At 39.1% G+C, this 20270-nt stretch overlaps 1 protein-coding gene across 1 annotated transcript; it reads right to left on the bottom strand.

The window, feature by feature from the left end:
- Window positions 1-2345: 2345 nt before the first annotated feature.
- On the bottom strand, window positions 2346-19038 carry ttc12 (tetratricopeptide repeat domain 12). The gene is made up of 21 exons (XM_035623467.2): window positions 18811-19038; window positions 18044-18201; window positions 17811-17832; window positions 16547-16624; window positions 16320-16441; window positions 15936-15995; window positions 15339-15410; window positions 14810-14870; window positions 13890-14084; window positions 11526-11595; window positions 10362-10450; window positions 9783-9951; window positions 9151-9246; window positions 7788-7851; window positions 7555-7689; window positions 7245-7337; window positions 6965-7033; window positions 4185-4286; window positions 3644-3743; window positions 3180-3408; window positions 2346-2527 (listed from the first exon to the last, which is right to left on the bottom strand). The coding sequence occupies exons 1-21, from the start codon at window positions 18863-18865 to the stop codon at window positions 2458-2460; spliced, it is 2109 nt and encodes a 702-aa protein (XP_035479360.2). The 5' UTR covers window positions 18866-19038; the 3' UTR covers window positions 2346-2457.
- Window positions 19039-20270: the final 1232 nt, after the last annotated feature.

Below are 20270 nucleotides of genomic sequence, written 5' to 3'. Positions count from 1 at the left end.
ATTGAATGGAGGACTCTTGCCGCCACTTAATCTGTGCTTATCCCCCTCACTGATTGCGGACACTTGGGGAGAGCGTTGGGTGATAAATTAGGATGGCTTTTAATTAAATAGTAATTTTAGATGTCTGCAATTGCACCTAGAGTTCTAGCAGTTTAAAAATACAGTCCACTGGAGGCCATATGGAGAAATTACAGTACAATTAATAATATTGTGCCCTTAGTTCTGGTTATTAGGGTATCTTTTAAAATGTCTTATTAAAGTCTTATTATCAAGATTAAGGTTTGGGGGGATTTCGACCACAAGACTTGCTCCCAATATTATTAATATCACTTGCTCCTCATGGACTCATCTATGCAATGAGAATGGGGATGAAATCAAATGAAGTACATTTCTGTTTGTCTGATCCCTTATTATTCATCTGCAGCATTGGAACTGTTTTATGGTTCAGTATGGGGTTTCACCTGCGAACTGATATCAGTAACACCAACACTAGGTGGTACATAATCACGATGTGATGTTTAGCAGAATCCCAACATAATAAAGTTTACATTCTTAAATTATCAATAATGCAGGGATAATACAATAGTATAGTTTCTGTGCAAGACTACAAAATATAAATCTGTACCTATTTGAACCTGAAAAAAACACAATTAAGAAGCCTAAATGACTGATCACAATCGTCTTGGTCTCCATAATGTGAGACTACTTGTAATAGGTTTGAAACTTTTAAACACTTCCACATGCAGAGTGTTGGGGAAGGAAATATGAAAGGAAACAAAGCCGATTCAACTACATAGTTTGCATTGAGAAAAAATGTTTTCCTACAGAAAGAAATGTGTTAGTTTACATTTAAACTCCACAGGGTACTGCTGATAACGATTTGATAAATCTTGCTGTGGCATATACAAAGTGAGAAAGAAGAAGATAATGATGTTGACGCCCATTAGTTGGTGACTGGTGCCTAAAACAGTTCCCTGTTAACTGTAGCCATAATATATACTGTTTCCTAATTGAATTCTTGTGTGTGGCTAATCTCAGGTTTTATCAAATCAGTTATCAACTCAGATGAGAAACTAGGGGGAACAAAGACAACACCTGTGTGTTATTAGATTCACAGATTAAATGAAGTCAGAGTTGGAAATGAAAGCATCTTATTATTTTAACATAATTGTATTTATTTAGTAGTAGTAGTAGTAGTATTAGTATTGCAGTTGTAGACCCAGTGAATGTGTTCTTATTACTGTTTAATCTAACTGAGCAGAGGTACTGGTTGTTTGAACAGACACTGATGGTGTCATCCATTACTGGGAGATTTTGTCTCTGCAGCTCATTTATACATTGATCAGATTCCTCAGTAAACATTCCTATCAGGGTCACTGCAGGTATGATGCAGTCAAAAGGTCCTGAAGATTTTAATTGTAAAATATTTTAGAAGTTGTATATATTACTCGCTAATGGAATAAACTGTATTGTAAACTAACACCAACAACTTATTGACAAATCAATCTCAAACTGTACTATATTTACATGGCGTTTCAATAAAGAAGTGTCCCAATTTGTTCAAATACAGGGTATACAAATTCTAAAATTAGTCAGCAGCAGATGAGACCACCAGTAATACTAAGTGTATACTGCATAATTTGTTGTGGTATATTGGAGACCTTTAATGATTAAATGCCAGGTTTCTACCTCTATTTAAAGCTTCAACCGCAGGGGCACACCTCCCTAATCCATGTCTCGGTTCAAATACCGTCAGTATAATTCTGCTGGCTCAATATCGGTTAGAATCCAACAATTACATTTTATATACAACTGTAGAAATGGACTCTTATTTATTTTAGGCAGTGTATTCTGTCATATTTTTACTCTTTGTCATTCTTATCTGCTCTGACCACTGACATCCATCCCTCCTTGGCCATTGTGTGTGTTTCTATGATGTATTTATACAAACGCTCATTTTCTTAAAGGTTCAGGACAAATATTTGGACTGCTGTTATAAGACTGTAAAAGAACGGTAAGAAACTGTAAAATAAAACTATATCTATCTATATACTGTCATAAAATATTGATACTGTAATATTTTCATCTACAGACACATGTTAAAAACTGCACTTGGACCTACCTTCAAGTAACTGTATTCATGGGAATGAAGGGTGCCCATTCACATGGGCATGAAACACAAGGACCGCCATTGCAAATGTTTAACCTTGTTTATCTAGATTAAGCAATTAGGAGCACAATCTATTCAAATTGAATGAATTGCAAAAGGAAAAAAAAAATTAAAAAAAACAATATTTCTGTTCTTTCTCTTATTCACATAGAAATGCAAACAATGATCAACTATATGATGAATATATGACTTTTATTTTCATTTTGTGAATGCTGTTTTCCCCAAAAGGTGGTTAGGCATCTCGGCCTAAGGCAAGCATCATTATAAAGCATGTTGTTGTCATGAGATCACGCGATGAGCTTCATACAGGAGTGCAGGACCTCAAAGCCGTGTAGTTCTCGAAGTCTGTTCATATGTCTGGAGATTTAGACAAGAGAGGAAACATGGTGACTGTGCGTTCAGCGCGTTAGCATTCAATTGAAACCACAATTTGGGAATTTCTGAGCTTGGGAACAAAAGATCAGCACATCCTCAACACAGTCGCAGCAGAGCTCTGTAGCCTGGAGGTACAGTAAATGTCTTCCCTAGGAACAAAGAGACATGTCTCTTGCTGCCACCTTCTATTACTAAGGAAACTACAACACAACGGTTATACTCACACAATCGGAGTGGTGCCACAGTAAGTTATACAGTGCACCGGGAAATTATTCAGACCTGTTGTTTGTTTGTTTTTCAAATTTTGTTATAAAATTTTATTTTAAAAGTCAAAACAATTCCTGTGAAGAGTAAGTGATTATGTTTTTTTGGAAATTTATTCAAAAGGGAAAAACTGAAATTTTGAATGAATATACAGACCCTATGACACATTTAGGTGCCTCTAATTTCTGGTAATCATCTTTAAGATGTTTCTACACTATTAGTTTTGTTGGTTGTGATGACGTTCATATATATATAGATATATAAGAGAAATATATAGCGCATTTCTTCGATTCTGTCATTGCTCCTTCGGACTACTTTCTTGAATGTAATTAAAGTCATGAGTGGTTTGTTTAGTGGATTGAGAGGGCACCTGGGCTCCGTTCGACAAAGCTTCCCCAGGGCAATCGCTGCATTTTGCTGCACAGCTGTCCTCTTCGCATCCCCTGCAGCATGGCGTAGCAGCAGCAGCACAATATCAGTGCCCAGCAGACTGCTGGCAATTCCCTCCAACTCGAGGCAGTGGGCCAAGCAGAGGGCTGCATTTCCTGACACCAACTCATCAGAACTGGATCCCAGCAAATGACGTAAAACGGACAGTTCTGTGTTGAGTAATACAGGAAAAGCAAAGAGGAATGGAAATACATTTACAAACAAGTCTGTGATTGAAATCAACCCATATACTGTACATTCCACTCACACTCATGCATGTCAGTGTAGACACATATCACACACACTCACACAGTTGATTTGCATATGAGGTCAACACTTAAATATTATTCATGGACTAATGAAGGAGCTTGTAAAAGTAATGGGAACATGTCAATCATTTCTCACTTTTATCAGACTTCACCAGCTCCTCCCGAGCCAAATGGCTAGCAGCAGTGCACACTGTCAGAGTCTTAATGGCATATTTAGTGGCGTTCTGCCCTGCTCCCTGGGTAGGCAAACACAAAAATAACAATGACATTTAAAAAAAAAAAAAAAAGAAGCATGTATGTTTTTAAAATCTCATTTTACATTCAGGTCACACAGAGTAAGAATAAGAAGCACTGCCCAGTCATCTAAATAGTACTGAAGAATAAAAACAATGTTAAGTCATTCATACAAAAAAGTGTAGTTTTTGTTTTTCATCCACATGCTTTCATCACTCCCGGTGAAGTTTAAGGGTTTACAGTATGTAACACATGAGCGAGATTGTCTGGTTTCTGTCGAGCTGAACCCTGGTTCATCGTACACGTAGCCAAGAAATCAATATTCTCCAGGGGAAAACTAGCTGTGGAAGGTGCCACCACAAAAACATCCTCCATATCATTCCACATGTAAGATATGAGTAAATCACTGTATTCACAGAGGCTGTAGTATGTAAATGATGTACCTTTAGTAACCGGCACATGGTCCGAACCACATCCCCCTGAATAATACGCTGAACAGCCTCTGAGGACTGAGGGAGGACAGTGCTCAGCACACCGGTGGCTCTCTGGAGGACACAGAAGAATGTTGGCATTATGGAGATCACAGAAGACGGAGTAAAGAAAATAAGGAGAAAGATAGATGGGAAAACAAATGGGGGTGGGGGGGAGACAGCAGCTATGAGAGACAGAAAGCAAACAAAGAGAAAAAGCAAAGACAACTAACAAAAAAAATGACACGGTGGTAAAAGAGTAGAGAATAGGAAAATAGACATGAAATCTGTTTGTGTTATAGAGCATGTCAGCAGTTAGTACTGAAGGTTTATTGTAAAGATGGTGAGAGAGTTGTACTAAAGCGTGTTTGAGGCTACATCAAATTGTTGACCCTTTTAAAGATAGGACGACTAAAGATGAGAAGAACAAGCAGAAGAATGGAAGCTTGAATACAAGCATGTGATTCAGAGGTGACACACGGGCGCTTGCTGTGATTTGCAGGCAGGATCTGTTGAATAAATCACTTAAATGACATTTGTGCCCTCAAATGACTAAATCAATCCTTTCAAATCACTGCACATAATGATAATGAGCATATGAATTGCTAAGTAGAGGGAACAAAATGAGTACGCTTAATGAAGGCACAAATTACTAATTTGTGTGAACAATTGATTAAAAACTATGGATTAGATAAAACCTCCACTTCAATCAATACAGCTTTCATTTTAGTGTCAGTGCTCTCCTCAGCTGTGTTCATAGCAGCAGCAGGCAGCCATTTTCACAAAATAGGCTGATTAACCCACTGCATGCTAACAACCCAGCAACAAATGACACACTCACAAGGTTAGTGATAGTTGGCAAAAAAAGTAGCACAGGAGTGGGGAACTTCTGGCCCTCCAGGTTGTATAAGGCCCACAAGAAGGTGTAATGTATACAAAAAAAAGCTATTCAGAAATACAAAAGTTTCCCATGAAAAAGATAAACTGGTAGAGTTCTTCAGAGTGGTCCCTTCTAGCTGTGTGCCTGTCAGTTTACATTCAAGGTTAATGAAATACACATCTAGCCGTTGTCATCTCTGACGGAAAAAAAAAAGGTTGAAGTAAAAGAACTTGTGCCCTTTCACGTTGATGAAAAAGGCCCCATGTCGAATGTCGTTACGCCTCAAAAGCTGCAAATGAGTTTGTGAGAAAAATGCACTCAAATGGAGTTATCGCTCTCAGAGTCTCTGCAGCTTTTACATGACCGCATTTTGACTGAAACCTCATACAAAAGGAGAATTTGTCAGTTTGTCTTGAAGGGCTGCCCGGAGCTGATTACTGATATGGCACATGATATTAATAAACACACTAAAGGACACCACAAGAAATGTCCTATTAGTCTGTCTTGCCTGGGATGAAACAACAGACATAATAAATACCACCAAGAAGTCTGATGTTGTTCTTGTAAGCCATGCATGCCCCTATCCAAGGTGAAGATTTGTTGATGTAAGTTACAAATTGTATTCTAGCTCTTGAAAAGTTAGATGGCCTTGCCACAGATGGTGCCCTGGCATTGATTGTCCCATAAAACAAAATGTTAAAGGGATAGCAGGGACTGCATTGGTCAAAAAAGAAATGTCGTCTCGACACAAGTGAGTTTGATTCAGTATAACACTGCATCATACATCAAGAGAGTCTGACGCACAACAATGACAACTGTGTTAGCACCATACATTTCATCAAAAGCAAAGGGCCAGACAGCCTGAAGTTCGAGGAGCTGCTGATTGAGCTTGGGTCACCGTTGTGAGGCGCAGGGGCTGAGTCGCACAATTATACTTACAAGGTTTTACAAACTGAGGTGAGAGGTAAAGTTATTCATGGAGATGAGGGGAAAACCTGTCGTGGAAGTCAGTGATAGTAAATGGCTGTGAGATTTGACCTTCACGGTGGATATTACTCTGAGCTAAAACATCAAGCTCCAAGGATCCAACCAGCTTCTCGGCTCTCTGCTTTCCTATGTGAAATCATGCGAGGCGATGTTAACGCTGTGCAAAACGGAAAGGGGCAACACTGTGCATTTCCCTATAGAACAACTGTTCCCTCTACAGCATCTGAATATGCTGACATGTGTGCAAAACTAAAAGCAAGCAAAGTCAAGACAAGACAAGAACAGGGAAAACAAATGAGGAAAAACTTGAACTATGATGACATCAGGTGACAAGGAAGAAAACCTGCCAGTCAGGCAATGAGTAAAAACTAAAAACAGAAGGAGGCAGATGGTGGACGTGCGGTATTCTGGGGGTGTTGCATAGGCAGTGTGAAACTGCTGTAACAGTCATTAGCACAGGCAACAGCACCAGGAGCTGGAGTTTTAATCAACTGTGATGACACACATACAGGATCCTCTGAACATTGTGAATTGCTGTTACCTCCTTCTGGAGCACATTGCCAATGAGCTCACAAGCTCTGTAAAAGGTCCATTACTCAAGACAAATGTCTGTTGTTTTTCGTCTTGTTACCTGAACAAATGGCTTTTGCTTTATAGGATGTACACAAGTTTGGAAAACAAAAAAGCGAAGCAACTGTTCAAATCTCCCAAAGTTATATTTTTCAAACACAAAAATATACACAAACATGAAAACATTATGGGAATTATGATGCAGTACAGCAACTAAGGATGTGACGGATGTGAAGGGTAAGTCCTGCAACGTGAAGCATTTTTCAACCCCCTTCGGAGTACCGAGTCGTGTGCCGCTAAAGTAAGGTTCACTCACAGTTATGACTCCTCCGTCACTGTCCCTCAACAGGCCTTGACAGCAGTCACAGAGTGAGGCAGCATGCTCCTACAAAGCAGCAGGGACGGAGAAGTGGTGAGACAATTTTCACTTACATGTCACCTCTGATGGGTGACATCACACGTCGTGGTTCACACAAATACTCCCTCCGCTTCCCTTGTCCATTTGCTCCTATTATGCTTGGAATATATTACAGTCTATTGATTTTAAGGAGTCCAGTGTACTCATGATAAACCTGGGCAGGCGTCAGCAGTATTACCTGGATGACTGGAGAGGTCACAGTTGAAAGGTTGATGATCAATCCAAGTATGGGGTAAAGGATCTCTTTGTATTCATATGAACTGCACTGCCTCTGCAATGAAAAGGCAACACATTCGGGGCTGAATAAAATGAGCGAGTTTAAACAACAACAAAACATCTTTTACTGTCCAAGACAGACGTCTATTATGTCTTCTTGAGATATCAACAGTGAACTGAAGGTTTCTATCCCATGAGGCACCTTAACTCCAATGAAAAACCCCATGAATAAGCAATATGCACTTTTCTGAGCAGTACGTAATCATACTAACAATGGCAACCGGAAAGGCCTTCCAACACTCTGGATCATTAGCAAGTTTGTGACGGATGACGTTGTCTCGAACCAGACAGCCAATGGCCGATATCAGTGAAGGAAGGATATGACGATTGGACTCGCTGATATTCCTCTGAAGAATGAGAAACAGATGTTCATTTGAGGATGCGCAAGCACACACACACACACATAGAAACACTCTGGCTGTATGCAAATATCTACATATCTTACCAGTATTGATGTTAATGGCACAATGACAGAATCAGTCAAATCATTCCTCAACTTAATCGAAAATCTGTAAGGAAAAATAATGAATTAATTGTCAGACACAAATTCTATGTTTAATGTTTGAGTGCATGTTTATGAATATTCACACTATTAAACAGTGGTAGTACAGTATATACTAGGTCTCAACTGATTATCAGTCTGGCCAATTATCAGATCCTGTATTTAGTATTTTTCAGAATTTTTATTGGAATTGTTCGTTTTTTATATCAGATTAGTGATAAAAAATGTATACATTCAGAAATGTCTCTCTGATGTAGCTGCCTCTCCATATGTTGTGATGAGCATAATGAGCATGTGAAGTTTTAAATTATGGTTAAAATCGTTTTTTGTCACAGTAACCATCAAAGTTATTTAGAAATTTAAGAAATTTAAGAAATTTCCTCAAGGCGTTACTGAGATATTGCATTCAAAGGAAAGGGGACAGAAAGATGGACGGACAACCCAAAAATATAATGCATCAATGCCAGCAACAAAACAAGAGTTATTATGGTCAATGCCACACATATACATAATGTTAAGTACATAAAAACATGTGTGCAAATCTGTAAACATTCTGTAAATGTTTTACCAAAAAGAGATTTGTAAAATTATGGAAGCTACAGGCCTTAATCACAGACGAAATTTTGACACTTCACAGTAGTAAAAGCACAGATGTTAATAATGAACTCAGGGACTCTGACTAGAACAGATCACTTGTTAATGTTATCGGTAACGCGTTAGTCTTTTTTACTGTGACTTGTCAAAATGTCTGCCATCAAAAAGGCCTGTTTGGAATTTGGACCAGCTGTGAATTAACTCTTTACTCTAATACAAAAATATCCATGAAAGCCCAACATTGACCCATTCGATTTTCAACAATGAAGAGAAGAAGTAGGATACAGCGCATTTTTGTTGAGTAACTCTCTTCAAGCTACTAACAGGGAAAATTGATCTCCCCATTTCACAGCCTGACACCTCGACTTATTTCCCGCTGTGTTCGAGAGCCTGGGTTGTCCTTTCATGTCTGTCTTTATGAGGCGCCAGAGAGGGATGAAGGTTCATAATGCCCTTTTGCCTTTGAGTGACATTAACACTTGTATAGCACATGTTGATTTATTAAAGAGGTCACATTTCCTGTTTCTCAGGGACCTTTCCTCACCGAAAGGTTTAAAAGTGCTTTTAATATATATGGATATGATAGATAGATACTAGTCTGTCTTGTGGATCATATCATCCATATCAATTCATATCTGAAATGTATTTCTTCAGAGATAAAGCATATATTATTTTATGGCATAGTTTTTGTTCGGCTGTTTATCAGTAATACTTGTTTTCTGCTGCGAAGTTCTCCAGAATGTTGACTGCTGCGTTCTCCTGCTGCTCCTTTGGCTTTAAGATGCACACCATGAGGTTCCCCACTAACCTTTAGAGCCAGGTTAGGAATAGAGCGAGGTGGAGAATGAGAGAGGAAAACAGAAGAGAACGAGAGGGGAAGTGAGTCAGCTTTGTAAAATGACATGTTCTCATTGAATATAACCCAAACATCCATGAATATTTTTTACGGTGGAGGTGTCCACCTTTGGACCAATAGGTGGATGACAATGCAAAAATGTTGCAACAATATTACACATTCTTCCGAACTTTCTAAAAATCCAATCTGTTGCAGCTCAAATATTATCATACATAAAGCTAATAACAAAGCGATAAAAATTTTAAAACATATGCCCCAGGGATCACCTACAGCCCCTCTGATTATTTCATCATGTGGATAAAATGTAAAATACATAATATTTAAATACCTACTTGGGATGGGAATAGAAAATAGAATAAAATATCACATCTTATTTGTAATATGACTATTGGACAAACATCTTTGTCTATATGATATACTCTTTAATTTCTATCCTGCGATGTTCCTGGGTTTGGAAGAGCATAAAAGCAACAAAAAAAAAGTCTTACATTTGCACATCCAGGCTGTCAATGGCCAATCGTCTGCCATGTGGCATCTGTGAGTAGACATATAGTAATGCCAGACATTCTTTCCTTACTGCATCATGCTCTGATGTTACCAAACGAACGGCGGCCTGTCTAGTGACTGGGCATGCCATCAACGACTTCTGGTTTTCATCTAAGAGCAAACAAAGAGATGAGAAAACAAAGGATGAGTTCACTTGACGCAGTGCCACACGCCCTATGCTGTAAACACAATCACATGACTATTGAGCTGCTACACAAAATATGTGCATTGTTGTTTACATATTAACATACATACAAACTGTGTGTACAAATCTTCTCAGTTGGCACAAATAGCGGAGGGGCTGAAGCCCACACAGCTTGTGTGATTCAAAAACAAATAAAGGCTCGATAAGAGAGAATGTTGAAGTATTACACTGTTGAGCTCTGCAGTGAGGACATACTGACGAGATAATATAAGTATTTCTGTGACTTATTTTCTACCTCTATTTACTGCTGAATCAGAGAGCCCAATGTTAAACGGACAAAGAGAGAAAATGAAGTGTGACTCAATGAGCTACATACCATTTCCATGACAAAGAACCCGCCATAATTTCAGAACAGACGCGCATAAGTCTTGGCTGTCTGCATCATTTGTTTCCTGCGACAGGCATCTGTGGAGAAAATAAATTAATTCTTGATCTTTGCTTAGTCATCCTCTAACTGCCACAAATCAAAGTTGAAGTTTTACTGTCGTAAAAAAATGTAAATGCTCATTACAGTTCACGGAGTGTGCCTGTAATTATGTACCCCGAGAAAAATGTTTGGAAACAAAATTAAAACTACAAAAATAGAGTGTTACACATGAAAAATAATAACTAATAACATGTACTTCATGGTCAGTTGTTAGTTAATAACAATTCAACCCAATTCCCAAGAGCAAGATGGCAGATATTTCACACATATATTGTTCAACAAAAAAAAAAGAGCATTGGGTAAACTAGCACTGATATTACAGTTGGACATTGTGAAGCACTTTGCAGCTTGTGGTCATCAGCCACGTCGACTGATAAGTCGCATGTCTTCCAACTAAGGTGTGTGCAATAGACATGCCACTGTAATCTCTGTCATGATGAAGACTGTATATGCTGCAACTTGTTTCCTGAAGGTCAGTGTTGCCTGGTTTCTTATCCTAATGTCTGTTAGGTTTTTAAAAATGTTATTAATTGCCATTTCAACATTGCTGTTTGTTGTAGGTTCACTACTACAAGCATTATGGAGGACTTTAGTGGCAACAACGGCACTGGCCGTCTTTGCTACATGGCTCACATAATTTGGTCGGTTTATCTGGCTCGCAGCAATTTCTTTTGCACTCTCTATACTTCCTGCATATTATGTTCCAACTTGAATAATGAGACTGCTAACAATGGACACCATGGAACGTATGTGGCAAGTTAATAATAACCTTACTGATCTGACATGAGGGAGTCATAATTGGTATCTTGTGCAAAACACTCGCTCTTTCAGGACGAAACACAGAGCCTTTGCTCATTCCGGGCACTCGTCTCAATCTCCAGTGTGATCATCTTTTCCTCTTTGGAGAATAACACAAACAAACCAGAGAGAGGGAGGGCAGAGAATGATCTGTTCAGTTTAGGCCATCATTGTCTCTGTATGCCCCCGTCCCTGGGTCCATCTGTCAAAGCTCCTCAGAGGCCTGACAGCTACCTCTCCCTCTGGTCTCCTTACCTCCTCACTGTGTCATTGCCGCTGATGATACTAAAGCCATTGTTCAGTCTGAAAAGGGTCTGGGCTGCACCTGTTAGAAGACAACCGTGGATAGTGTAAGACGACAGGAAACGATATATCATCCTTGGGAAGCCTCGAGGTTGAGGAGAATCACAACACCTCTCCTATTAGTTCAGCTTGCCTTGTTTACAGTCAAAGTCAGGAGAGAAAAGAATAAAAATAAAATGTGTTGAGAGTAAGGTACAAATGTTTTGTACAGAAAGAAGAGCAGAGCAGTGAGACAGTGCTTTTAGGGGTAAAAGTTTGTGATATCAGCCCCGGCTGAGATCCGCTCAGTTGTGAGTTATGTAAGTTATGCCCTTTTCAGTTGAATGGCAGTGTAAGACAGGTGTTATGTCATCAGTACACGTTCAATTAAGTAAATGAAGAAAAGAGCAATTGGATAACAATTATTTTCCCATTCTTCAGAGGAGAGCCAGTGCAACAAATATAGTAAATTGCAAATGGTGATGCACGACAAAACAAGAATAGAGAGTTAACATTGCACTATGATTTAACATTTTTCTCATAACTTAATGTTCAGTCCATCAATTCCTCAACAGTGTGGTTGAAGTCATATATGGCTTTTTCTTAGCTGAAATTTCACAAAATAAATACTGCTGAGCGGGCCATTCACCTTGATGAATTGTACTGCGAGGCTGTTTTTAGAAAAAGCTGCAATATCTGCCTCGTGGCAATAGCTAAAAATGAGTTATATTAGCAGTGAGCGGTTTCAAAGTCATTTGTTGGGTCAAACACATTCACAAAAATATCAGCAGCTGCCAGAGGTGGGTGAACAGCCCGGTCGAGAACAACTGCTACTTGTCCACTATGGCCTCTTTGCAAAAGTTAGAGGACCTAGTCAACACATATCAGGCACATTTCAACCTGATGTCATTTTTATCAGATGGGCGCACGAGGTGAAATAACTCAGACGTTCCACTTTGGGGGCACAAGATCACAATTCTTTTTTCCATTGCAGAGAAGAAAATTTGGCCCATAAAAGCACATGTCCTGCTATGTCTGTTTTATTTGATTAAGATGTAACCTTGAGCAACAAACACCGTGTCAGAACCAAGCAAAAGCATTTACATATGGTTTGTCTTCTGCAACCATTCCCCCTATTATTTTGCTGTATGTAATTTGTTGTAGTACTTTTATGAAGTTTTACTGTAGAAATTCGGGTCACTCTTGCACTAAAATATATATGTAAGCATGATGGGTGTAGAGTTACTGAAGCCAAGGTCGAAAATCAAAGTAATATGTACATTTGTAAATCCCCAAATTAATTATTCAATTACATTAACCTGTGTATGTTGCGAGTATAAAACAAATTTTGGTCATTATGCTGATGCAAAAGAATGTATGAACCGAAACCGTGGCTCAAAAATTACGATCTGATCCGTACAATGGTTTTGGACAATAGGTAGATCGAATAAAGATCGATGAGAGGCTTTCAGGGTAGGCTTTCATAAGTCTACATAGGAATAGATAGGGATTGAGTGCAGGTATGCCACGAAATGTTTGGAACAGACACCTGCTTTCAAAGATGTTTCATTTAATTGTCACCTAGACAACTTCACAAGGCTCAATAGTGTCTGTGCTCTCATCCCACAGTAACCATCCTCTTTACTCTCTCGTCTCTCGGCACCAAATGCAGCTGACAATACTTCCACAGCTCTGTGCCAATACTAAAAGCTAGTACACATGTTTAAATATTCATGATTCATAACAATATTACTTGGCTGATGGCACAGCTGTCAGTGCTGTCTCTGAACTGTCCAATCATCAGTTCAGCAGCCAAATTGCTTCAGCATTTAAGGGCCATGGGAATGTCTGATTCCTCTAAATTAGATGATCAGAAGCAGATCACAAATCAAATCATACCAGCTCTAGAAATTCAATTTCCGTGTCACTTTTGTGCGCTTTGTATCATTTTATAGTGTTTAGTGGTGAAAAGTGTTTATCCTTTAAACAGTGGATCACAAGGCAGGGCTGAGGTTTGGCTCTTCAGGTGTGGTTCCATGGTCTTGCTTACTATGACAAGTAAATGGAGAACAATTGTCACAGAACCAAAAATTATAACAAATTAATTTGTCTCTTCACCTGATGCCCTGGTGTTTGCTGGGAATACTTTATTGATGCATTAACACTCTTTTACTGCTTCAAGTCTTACAAACTTCCCCTGCTGCTCTTTTGTAATTGTCTTAGCCCAAAAAAAAGGGAATTGGTGGACTAGTGAAGCAGGTTATTGAGGAAAGAGTGGCACTAAGAGATCAGAAAAGAAAGGTAATTGTGTGAAGCGGCTCCCAGAGGAACACTCACAGTCAGTAACTGCTTGTAACAGGATTCCCAATCCTCCACAGTAGAAGAGGGGAATCTGGCCGGGCCTCGACAGCTTCTCCAGCAGCTGGGGCATGGTTGTCCCCTTCCCCTTCCCCTTCCCCTCGTCAAACTCTTGCTTTGCGTTCATCTCCTGAGTCTCCCTCTCCTCTTCCAAATCTACCTGTGTCAGGTATTCTGTATGGATAAAACAAAGGGAAGCGACAATAGATGAAAGAAGACTGATAGGACAGAAATGCATTCCATCGCAGTAACTGCAGTTTCACCGGAGTTTCACTCTCACAGAAAAAAGCAGAGCAGCCACCGTGCAATGACCTTTAGCTGTACACATATGTGCAGATAGATTTAACTCTGTATCCTTTATTATAAGTAGATTTTTATCACAAATGTAAAGCTACAACCCCTGCATTAAAAGATTACATATGAAAATAGCAAAGAGACTGCAAAAGGCTGTGCATGTAGGCACAAAGCAAAGGAAAACTAGTTTCTGACCGAATATTGGTTTTGTAGAGACCCTTTCAGAGTTTTAAGCCATGAGTCATTTTCAAAGGTATTTGTGAATAAAGAACTTCAGTACCAAACATAATTACACTGGGGAGAAAACAAAATGTCTTTTGACTGGGCAACAGCGGCAGGACATCAATCTTTAGGTTGTAAGCTTCGTTGTTAAATGGGCTGCAGTCAGTGAGGTGAGGCCACATCGCTGACAATCAACTGTACCACACTGGAGAGCCTCTCTATTCTTTGGATGGGCTTGCGTGGCATATATGCCAACATATTGTAAGTGTACCAAAACTAGATGTGATATGACGCATGACCAATATAATATAATATATAAGATAATTCACATAAAATGACTAAAACAAATCAAAGATTTCCTAACCTAACAAGTTTTTCTTTACCTTTTACCATCTTCTTTCTCCCAGGCTCAATTTCCACTATCTTTTCAAAGCAGTGTCTTGACTGAAAAAGAGGAAAAAAAATTGGTAAGTCACTGGTTATGCTGTATGATGTGCTTCACTATGGTCTCTTCTTACATCAATATGATCCTCACCACTGCAAAAGCATACAATATCTCAGCACAGTAATACAGAAATGTGCGATGCGCATTGCAATTACTGAATATTGAAGACTTTTACCAGTTAAAACAATGTTAAATAGAAGCCTCTTTTCCAATGAAGGGATTACAACACCTTTGAATACAAATCTTACGAGGACTGCTGTGAGAATAGGACTGCTTCTGTGCTATGCAACATGCCTATATGTACCTCAGACTTCTCATTACCTTTGCTCTCTATCCCAGCCATACAATTTTCTTGAAGTAGTCATGCCTGTGCTATAGTTAGATAAGATTCCAAGCGTAGTTGTATACGAGAGCAGTGTGTAAAAAAGCAGGTGTGATTAGATATAAAAAGAGATAATTATTCTCACCTCATTATATCGCTTCAGTTCCAGATACGCTTTGCCCATATGCACGTACGCTTTCGTGCACCTCTCATTACACTTGCAGAGGGAAAATGATTGTGGGGGTGTATTAGTTAAATCACTTCATCAGCAGCACATCTACATATGGTGATTTTACATTTCTGCAATGACAACACTAGCACAGTGAAAAAATAAATATCCAATCTGAATTTTACAGACAAGGCTTGGTGATAGAGATAGTGACATGACTGCAGAAAATATTTTTGAAAAGTTGCTCTAAGAACCATTTATCATGCAAAACTAGTGTTTGGAATGCGCGCCTGAAACTCATAAACCCTATTCATTGCTTGCGATGGAATGTTCTCTTCACATCTCGGTATTCATAAAAACATCTTTGCACTGCTGATGACCTGTATCCTGTACCTATTACCATTTGAGTGCAGTACAGGAGGAGGCATATAGCCCACGTGAACTCATCCAACCCATTTTCCTACCACATATATGTCCGCTGAGCTCCCGTGTTCACAAAGAACAATGCCTCAAATGTCACTTTGACAAATGAGGCAGCAAACTGCCTGACCCAAGCGCCCAGCCAGGCCTTACCTTCAGGGCCCATTCACAGTCTCCGATGGCCTCCTTGTACTTCCCCAGCTTGATGTTGGCCTATGTAGATTTAGACATTGGAGATCAACTGGTAAGTGGACATCAAAAACAGACAAAACAAAATAATTCTGGTCCCACAAATAAAGCATTGTTTGGTTATTCATAAACCTCAGTGCAGAGTTGCAAGATGCTGGGTCTCAAGAAATATATTGATATATCGGTTGTACAATTAACCTAATTGCACATGGCCATAATAATATAAAAATTTAAATCCACAGATGGCAGCCGGCAAGTTGCCTTAATATGTCTTCGAAAACCAAATCTTCATTGTGTCACGATGAATCATTTATACAATGAAAAACTGTAGAGGTTGAAGATATTCACTTGTGCTCGGTTGGTGTACAACTGCTGCATGTCCGGTAGTTCCGCCAAGCCGTCACTGTAGTACTTCACAGCAGTTTCATAGTCTTCTTGGGCATAAGCTTCATTCCCCTTGTCTTTGAGTGCTGCAGTGACTCACACAGTATAACATTTAAAGGGACGTGCGGCTAGCTCAACAGAGCCCAACATTCACATCAAACAGCATCTTTAAAGAGCAGAGAATCACTTACCAGTTGCCTTTTTCTCTCTATCAATCCGCTTTGCTCTCCTGTCTTCAGCATCTCTCTCCATAATCTTCATGAAATTCTCTGGTCAAAAAGAAAAAAGTTGTTGCCGATTTTGAAGTGTGCTATACGTTGAGTGTGCGTTTTGAAGTCCAGTCTTTCATCAATATACCAAATTCAAGCTACAAAAGCAGTTTTGAAAATGATGTTTTAGAAGTCATCGTTGATGACTGTACAGATCCCCACAGGGTAACTTATGCGTGTGATTGTTAAAGTGTTCTACCAAAGAGAGATTTTTAATAGATATCAATTTGAGGTAATGTAAAAACTTTTTGCTGTCTCCCGAGTTTCAGGCACAAGATTACCTTTTCTCCCTCTCTTAGTGAATAGAATGCATGATGTGCCCATCGCTAGTGGTTCCACACAAATACTGTATGTGTGAGTTTAACTTGGGGAAGAATTAAATTGAAGTGTTGATTTGATGAAAAGTTCTTATATGGAATAACACATTCAAAGTGTTAATCCCTAGCATTAAACTCTTCACCATGACATATTGGTGCTTTGATAAAGTAATGAATAATTAATTTTTAACAACCCTCTGCTAACTAAATGAACAAAAATAGCACAAAATGAGGAGGCATGTGAACTGGTCTGAGTAGGCAAGTGGCAGATGACATGGTCAGGCCACTGTAATACCATGACACACCTTGTGCATCACTCTTCCTTATAGAGCACAGTCAGTCACCAAAAACATCAATTTCACATCTGTAGTAAACTTCATAAAAACAGGCCAAAATCCCAGTAATCCTCTGTGGCACAGGAATGGGAGACTAAAAATAAACCTTTTTGCCGTCAACATAATCAGCTACGATTCAAACTCATGGATTGTTCACAGAAACTGGGGGATATTAGCCAGGCAAGGAGTTATTTACAATCAAGGATATTTGATATTCACTTGCTGCTGAAACCACAAGTGAAACAGACTGCATGTCTTACAGTTGCCTTGAGCAGTGTAGTGACGCACATCACTCAGCAAAAAAAAAATTTTCACAGCCACCCTTGAATACATATTCACTGATTACATATTTCAAGTTCTTTGCTGTATTCTCGGTTTATTGTTGAAAAAGATGACTGACACTTTAATAATAATAATAACAGTAATACATTTTTAGGTGAGTCTTTTTTTTACCATGCACAATGGGGACACGTAAGTCTGTTTCAATTCATTTCAAGGGACAAGCATAGAGATTATATTTTCATTGTTGCTCACCTGGACTTTCATTCTGCGGACTCTGTAAAACAGGTGAGGGAAAAACAATTAGGAAAATGTAAAGAAAAAGATCCCACAAGTTGTTATTTGTTTATATGTGCTTGAGGGATGGAAGCAGTAAAAGAAAGAGAGAGAGAGAGAGACAGAGAGACAAACAGGAAGCGAGGGGTACAGACAGAGTGAGAAAGCAGGTGTGAAACTGTCTGTGGATGACTTTGTGTGCATGACTTTACAAAGGAAGGCTGGAGTGGTGGTGGGTTTTTGTTGATTGTAGTCTTATTGACTTTTGTCCTGCAGGGCTCATCCAAGGCAGCAATGTAGCAATCAGCTTCCTCCATTGCTTTTTGCTGGACCTCAACATCAGAAGATTTCAGATCCTTCACCAGCTCACCTGAAAAGTGAAAATAAAAGCTTCATTTTACAGAACACAGCCCTCAGTTCAAGTTTAATATCCATGATAATCACACATGCGCTAAAATGTACATTGTGTATGCATTTTATATCAACCGTATTCTTTTTGAAATGATTCAAGTTTCATATAAAGGGCTGCAACTAATGATTGTTTTTATTATCGATAAATTTGTAAATTTTTCTTGATTCAATTGAATTGATGAATTTGTTTAGTCTTGAAGATGTAAAAAAAAAACTGCAAATAAAGTCAGTATTTACCACATTCCTAGATGATGTCATGTAATTTTCTGTTGATCAACTAATGACTGATCTTGCAGCTTTAAGTACATCATTTTTTTACATTGTAAACTATGTACATATAACTTATACTGCATGTTACAATATATACACTACATACAAATATTAAATGTCCCACATTATACACAACGTAATAGGTATTTCCCAGCTGTGGGTTCGGTTTACAATGTGCAGTATGTTGCCTAACAAAGTCAGTTGGTAAGTGTTTGAGGGTGAAACATCACGGGACTAACAGGACCGCCCTTCGTGTGCCAGTTAGATAGATAATAAAGTTCACAACTTAATCACTCACTTATTCTGTCGACACTCTTCAAAAAACCCTCGAAGTCCTCGTGTTTTCCCGTCATGCTTTGTCCCCTTCGAGTTTGCTTTATTACTCTGAATCAGCTCCTCTCAGGTCGTGGCTGACGTGACTGTGTGAGATCAAAACCAGCCGTCAAAGGCCCGTGGATCTATCCCGATCAGAGGAGGATTGAAAACGGCTTGTTGCGACTCTCGAGTGTCAGCGTTGAGGTTGCCATGGTGACGTGACGCCTTCACGGGCCGCTCGTAAAACCCCTCGAACTGAAGTCGAGAGTGCGCTCGCTAGTGAGCACCGCTCACCTTGGGTTTTGGAAGGTCATAAAACAGCACAACTCTGTCAACAGCAACATGTATATGATTCAATATAAATAATTTCATGGCTAACATTTCTTCATTAGAATGTAAAGTGCCTCAGGGGCCTCCCATCCATGCACACGCGTTCTGTGCATCCCCACTGTGCTTTGACTTCTGTGAAGAAAGCCTGAACATCATGTACAGATCTCAGCACTTCAGTGAACCTACAATTTGAACTCCATCCTTACATTTTTTTTTCTCTGTAATGGTTCAACACTGCCTCCCTGTGGTTAAAGACACAAGATAGACAGCCACGGGAACACAGATTCCCATGCAGCCTTGGTTAAAGACAGTCACAAAATGAACAGCGGAAGAAGAGAGCACAGGTTTTGATGAGCCTAATGCTTTATGGTGCATCATGGATTCTGTATTTGGATATCAAAGTTTTTACCTGTTTTGATGCCCTTCTGCAGTAACTACTTACACTAGCCATATTTCGTCGTACTGCACAAGCACAATGAGTAGAAAAACATTATTTATATGAGATATTTAGTAAGCAGTAGAGCTTTGACAATACCAAAACTACACTGGCAAGTCTTTAGACTAAGACAGATGACTAAGAGCATTCTTGAAAGTCAAGTGTTAACTTCACAGAATTCGCTGACTGTCAACAATACAACTCATGGCATCGTTGTCGAGGTGGGTATGAGATGAGACATTCTAACACATTTAGAAGGCACAATATAGCTGTAGCAGGGCATTGTCCTCTAATCAAATGCCACCGCATATTTAAATGTTTTTCATGGTGTGACATGGGCACGCCAGATATGGCTGTCAGCTGTTGGTGCCTATCTGGGCCGTTCACTTCATTGGCGTGGGGGATATGCACGAGAAATTCTCATGGAAAAACATTAAGGAGGAGATGTTGGAAAAACATAAAGTGAAGATTTGGCCCCAAAGCTATGCTATGCTAGCTATGTCAGAGAATTAACAGGTGACATCAATGTGTATTCAAATTAATATTCAAATTAGAGTTACATTTTAGTTGTTGTCTTTTTTAGGTGCTTTTATGTGCTTAAATTATCTGCTAAAAAATTACAAATTGCCTTTTTACCCTCTTTTAAATGGTATTTATTTGGGATATATACTACAGGT

This window comes from Scophthalmus maximus, chromosome 11, assembly GCF_022379125.1.
Source record: "Scophthalmus maximus strain ysfricsl-2021 chromosome 11, ASM2237912v1, whole genome shotgun sequence".
Taxonomy (NCBI): Eukaryota; Metazoa; Chordata; class Actinopteri; order Pleuronectiformes; family Scophthalmidae; genus Scophthalmus; species Scophthalmus maximus.
The sequence above is the reverse complement of the archived record's forward strand: the minus strand, read 5'-3'. Positions and strand labels throughout refer to the sequence as shown.

What these genes read in the sequence shown, in the direction of transcription:
- ttc12 (XM_035623467.2), bottom strand. Translation starts at nt 18,865, where the DNA reads ATGACGGGAAAACACGAGGACTTCGAGGGTTTTTTGAAGAGTGTCGAC. An exon ending in ACTGTGAATGGGCCCTGAAG is followed by an intron (nt 15,411 to 15,935) that starts GTAAGGCCTGGC and finishes TCCCTCTGCAAG; the next exon opens with TGTAATGAGAGGTGCACGAA. An exon ending in CCATGTGCCGGTTACTAAAG is followed by an intron (nt 3,744 to 4,184) that starts GTACATCATTTA and finishes TTGCCTACCCAG; the next exon opens with GGAGCAGGGCAGAACGCCAC.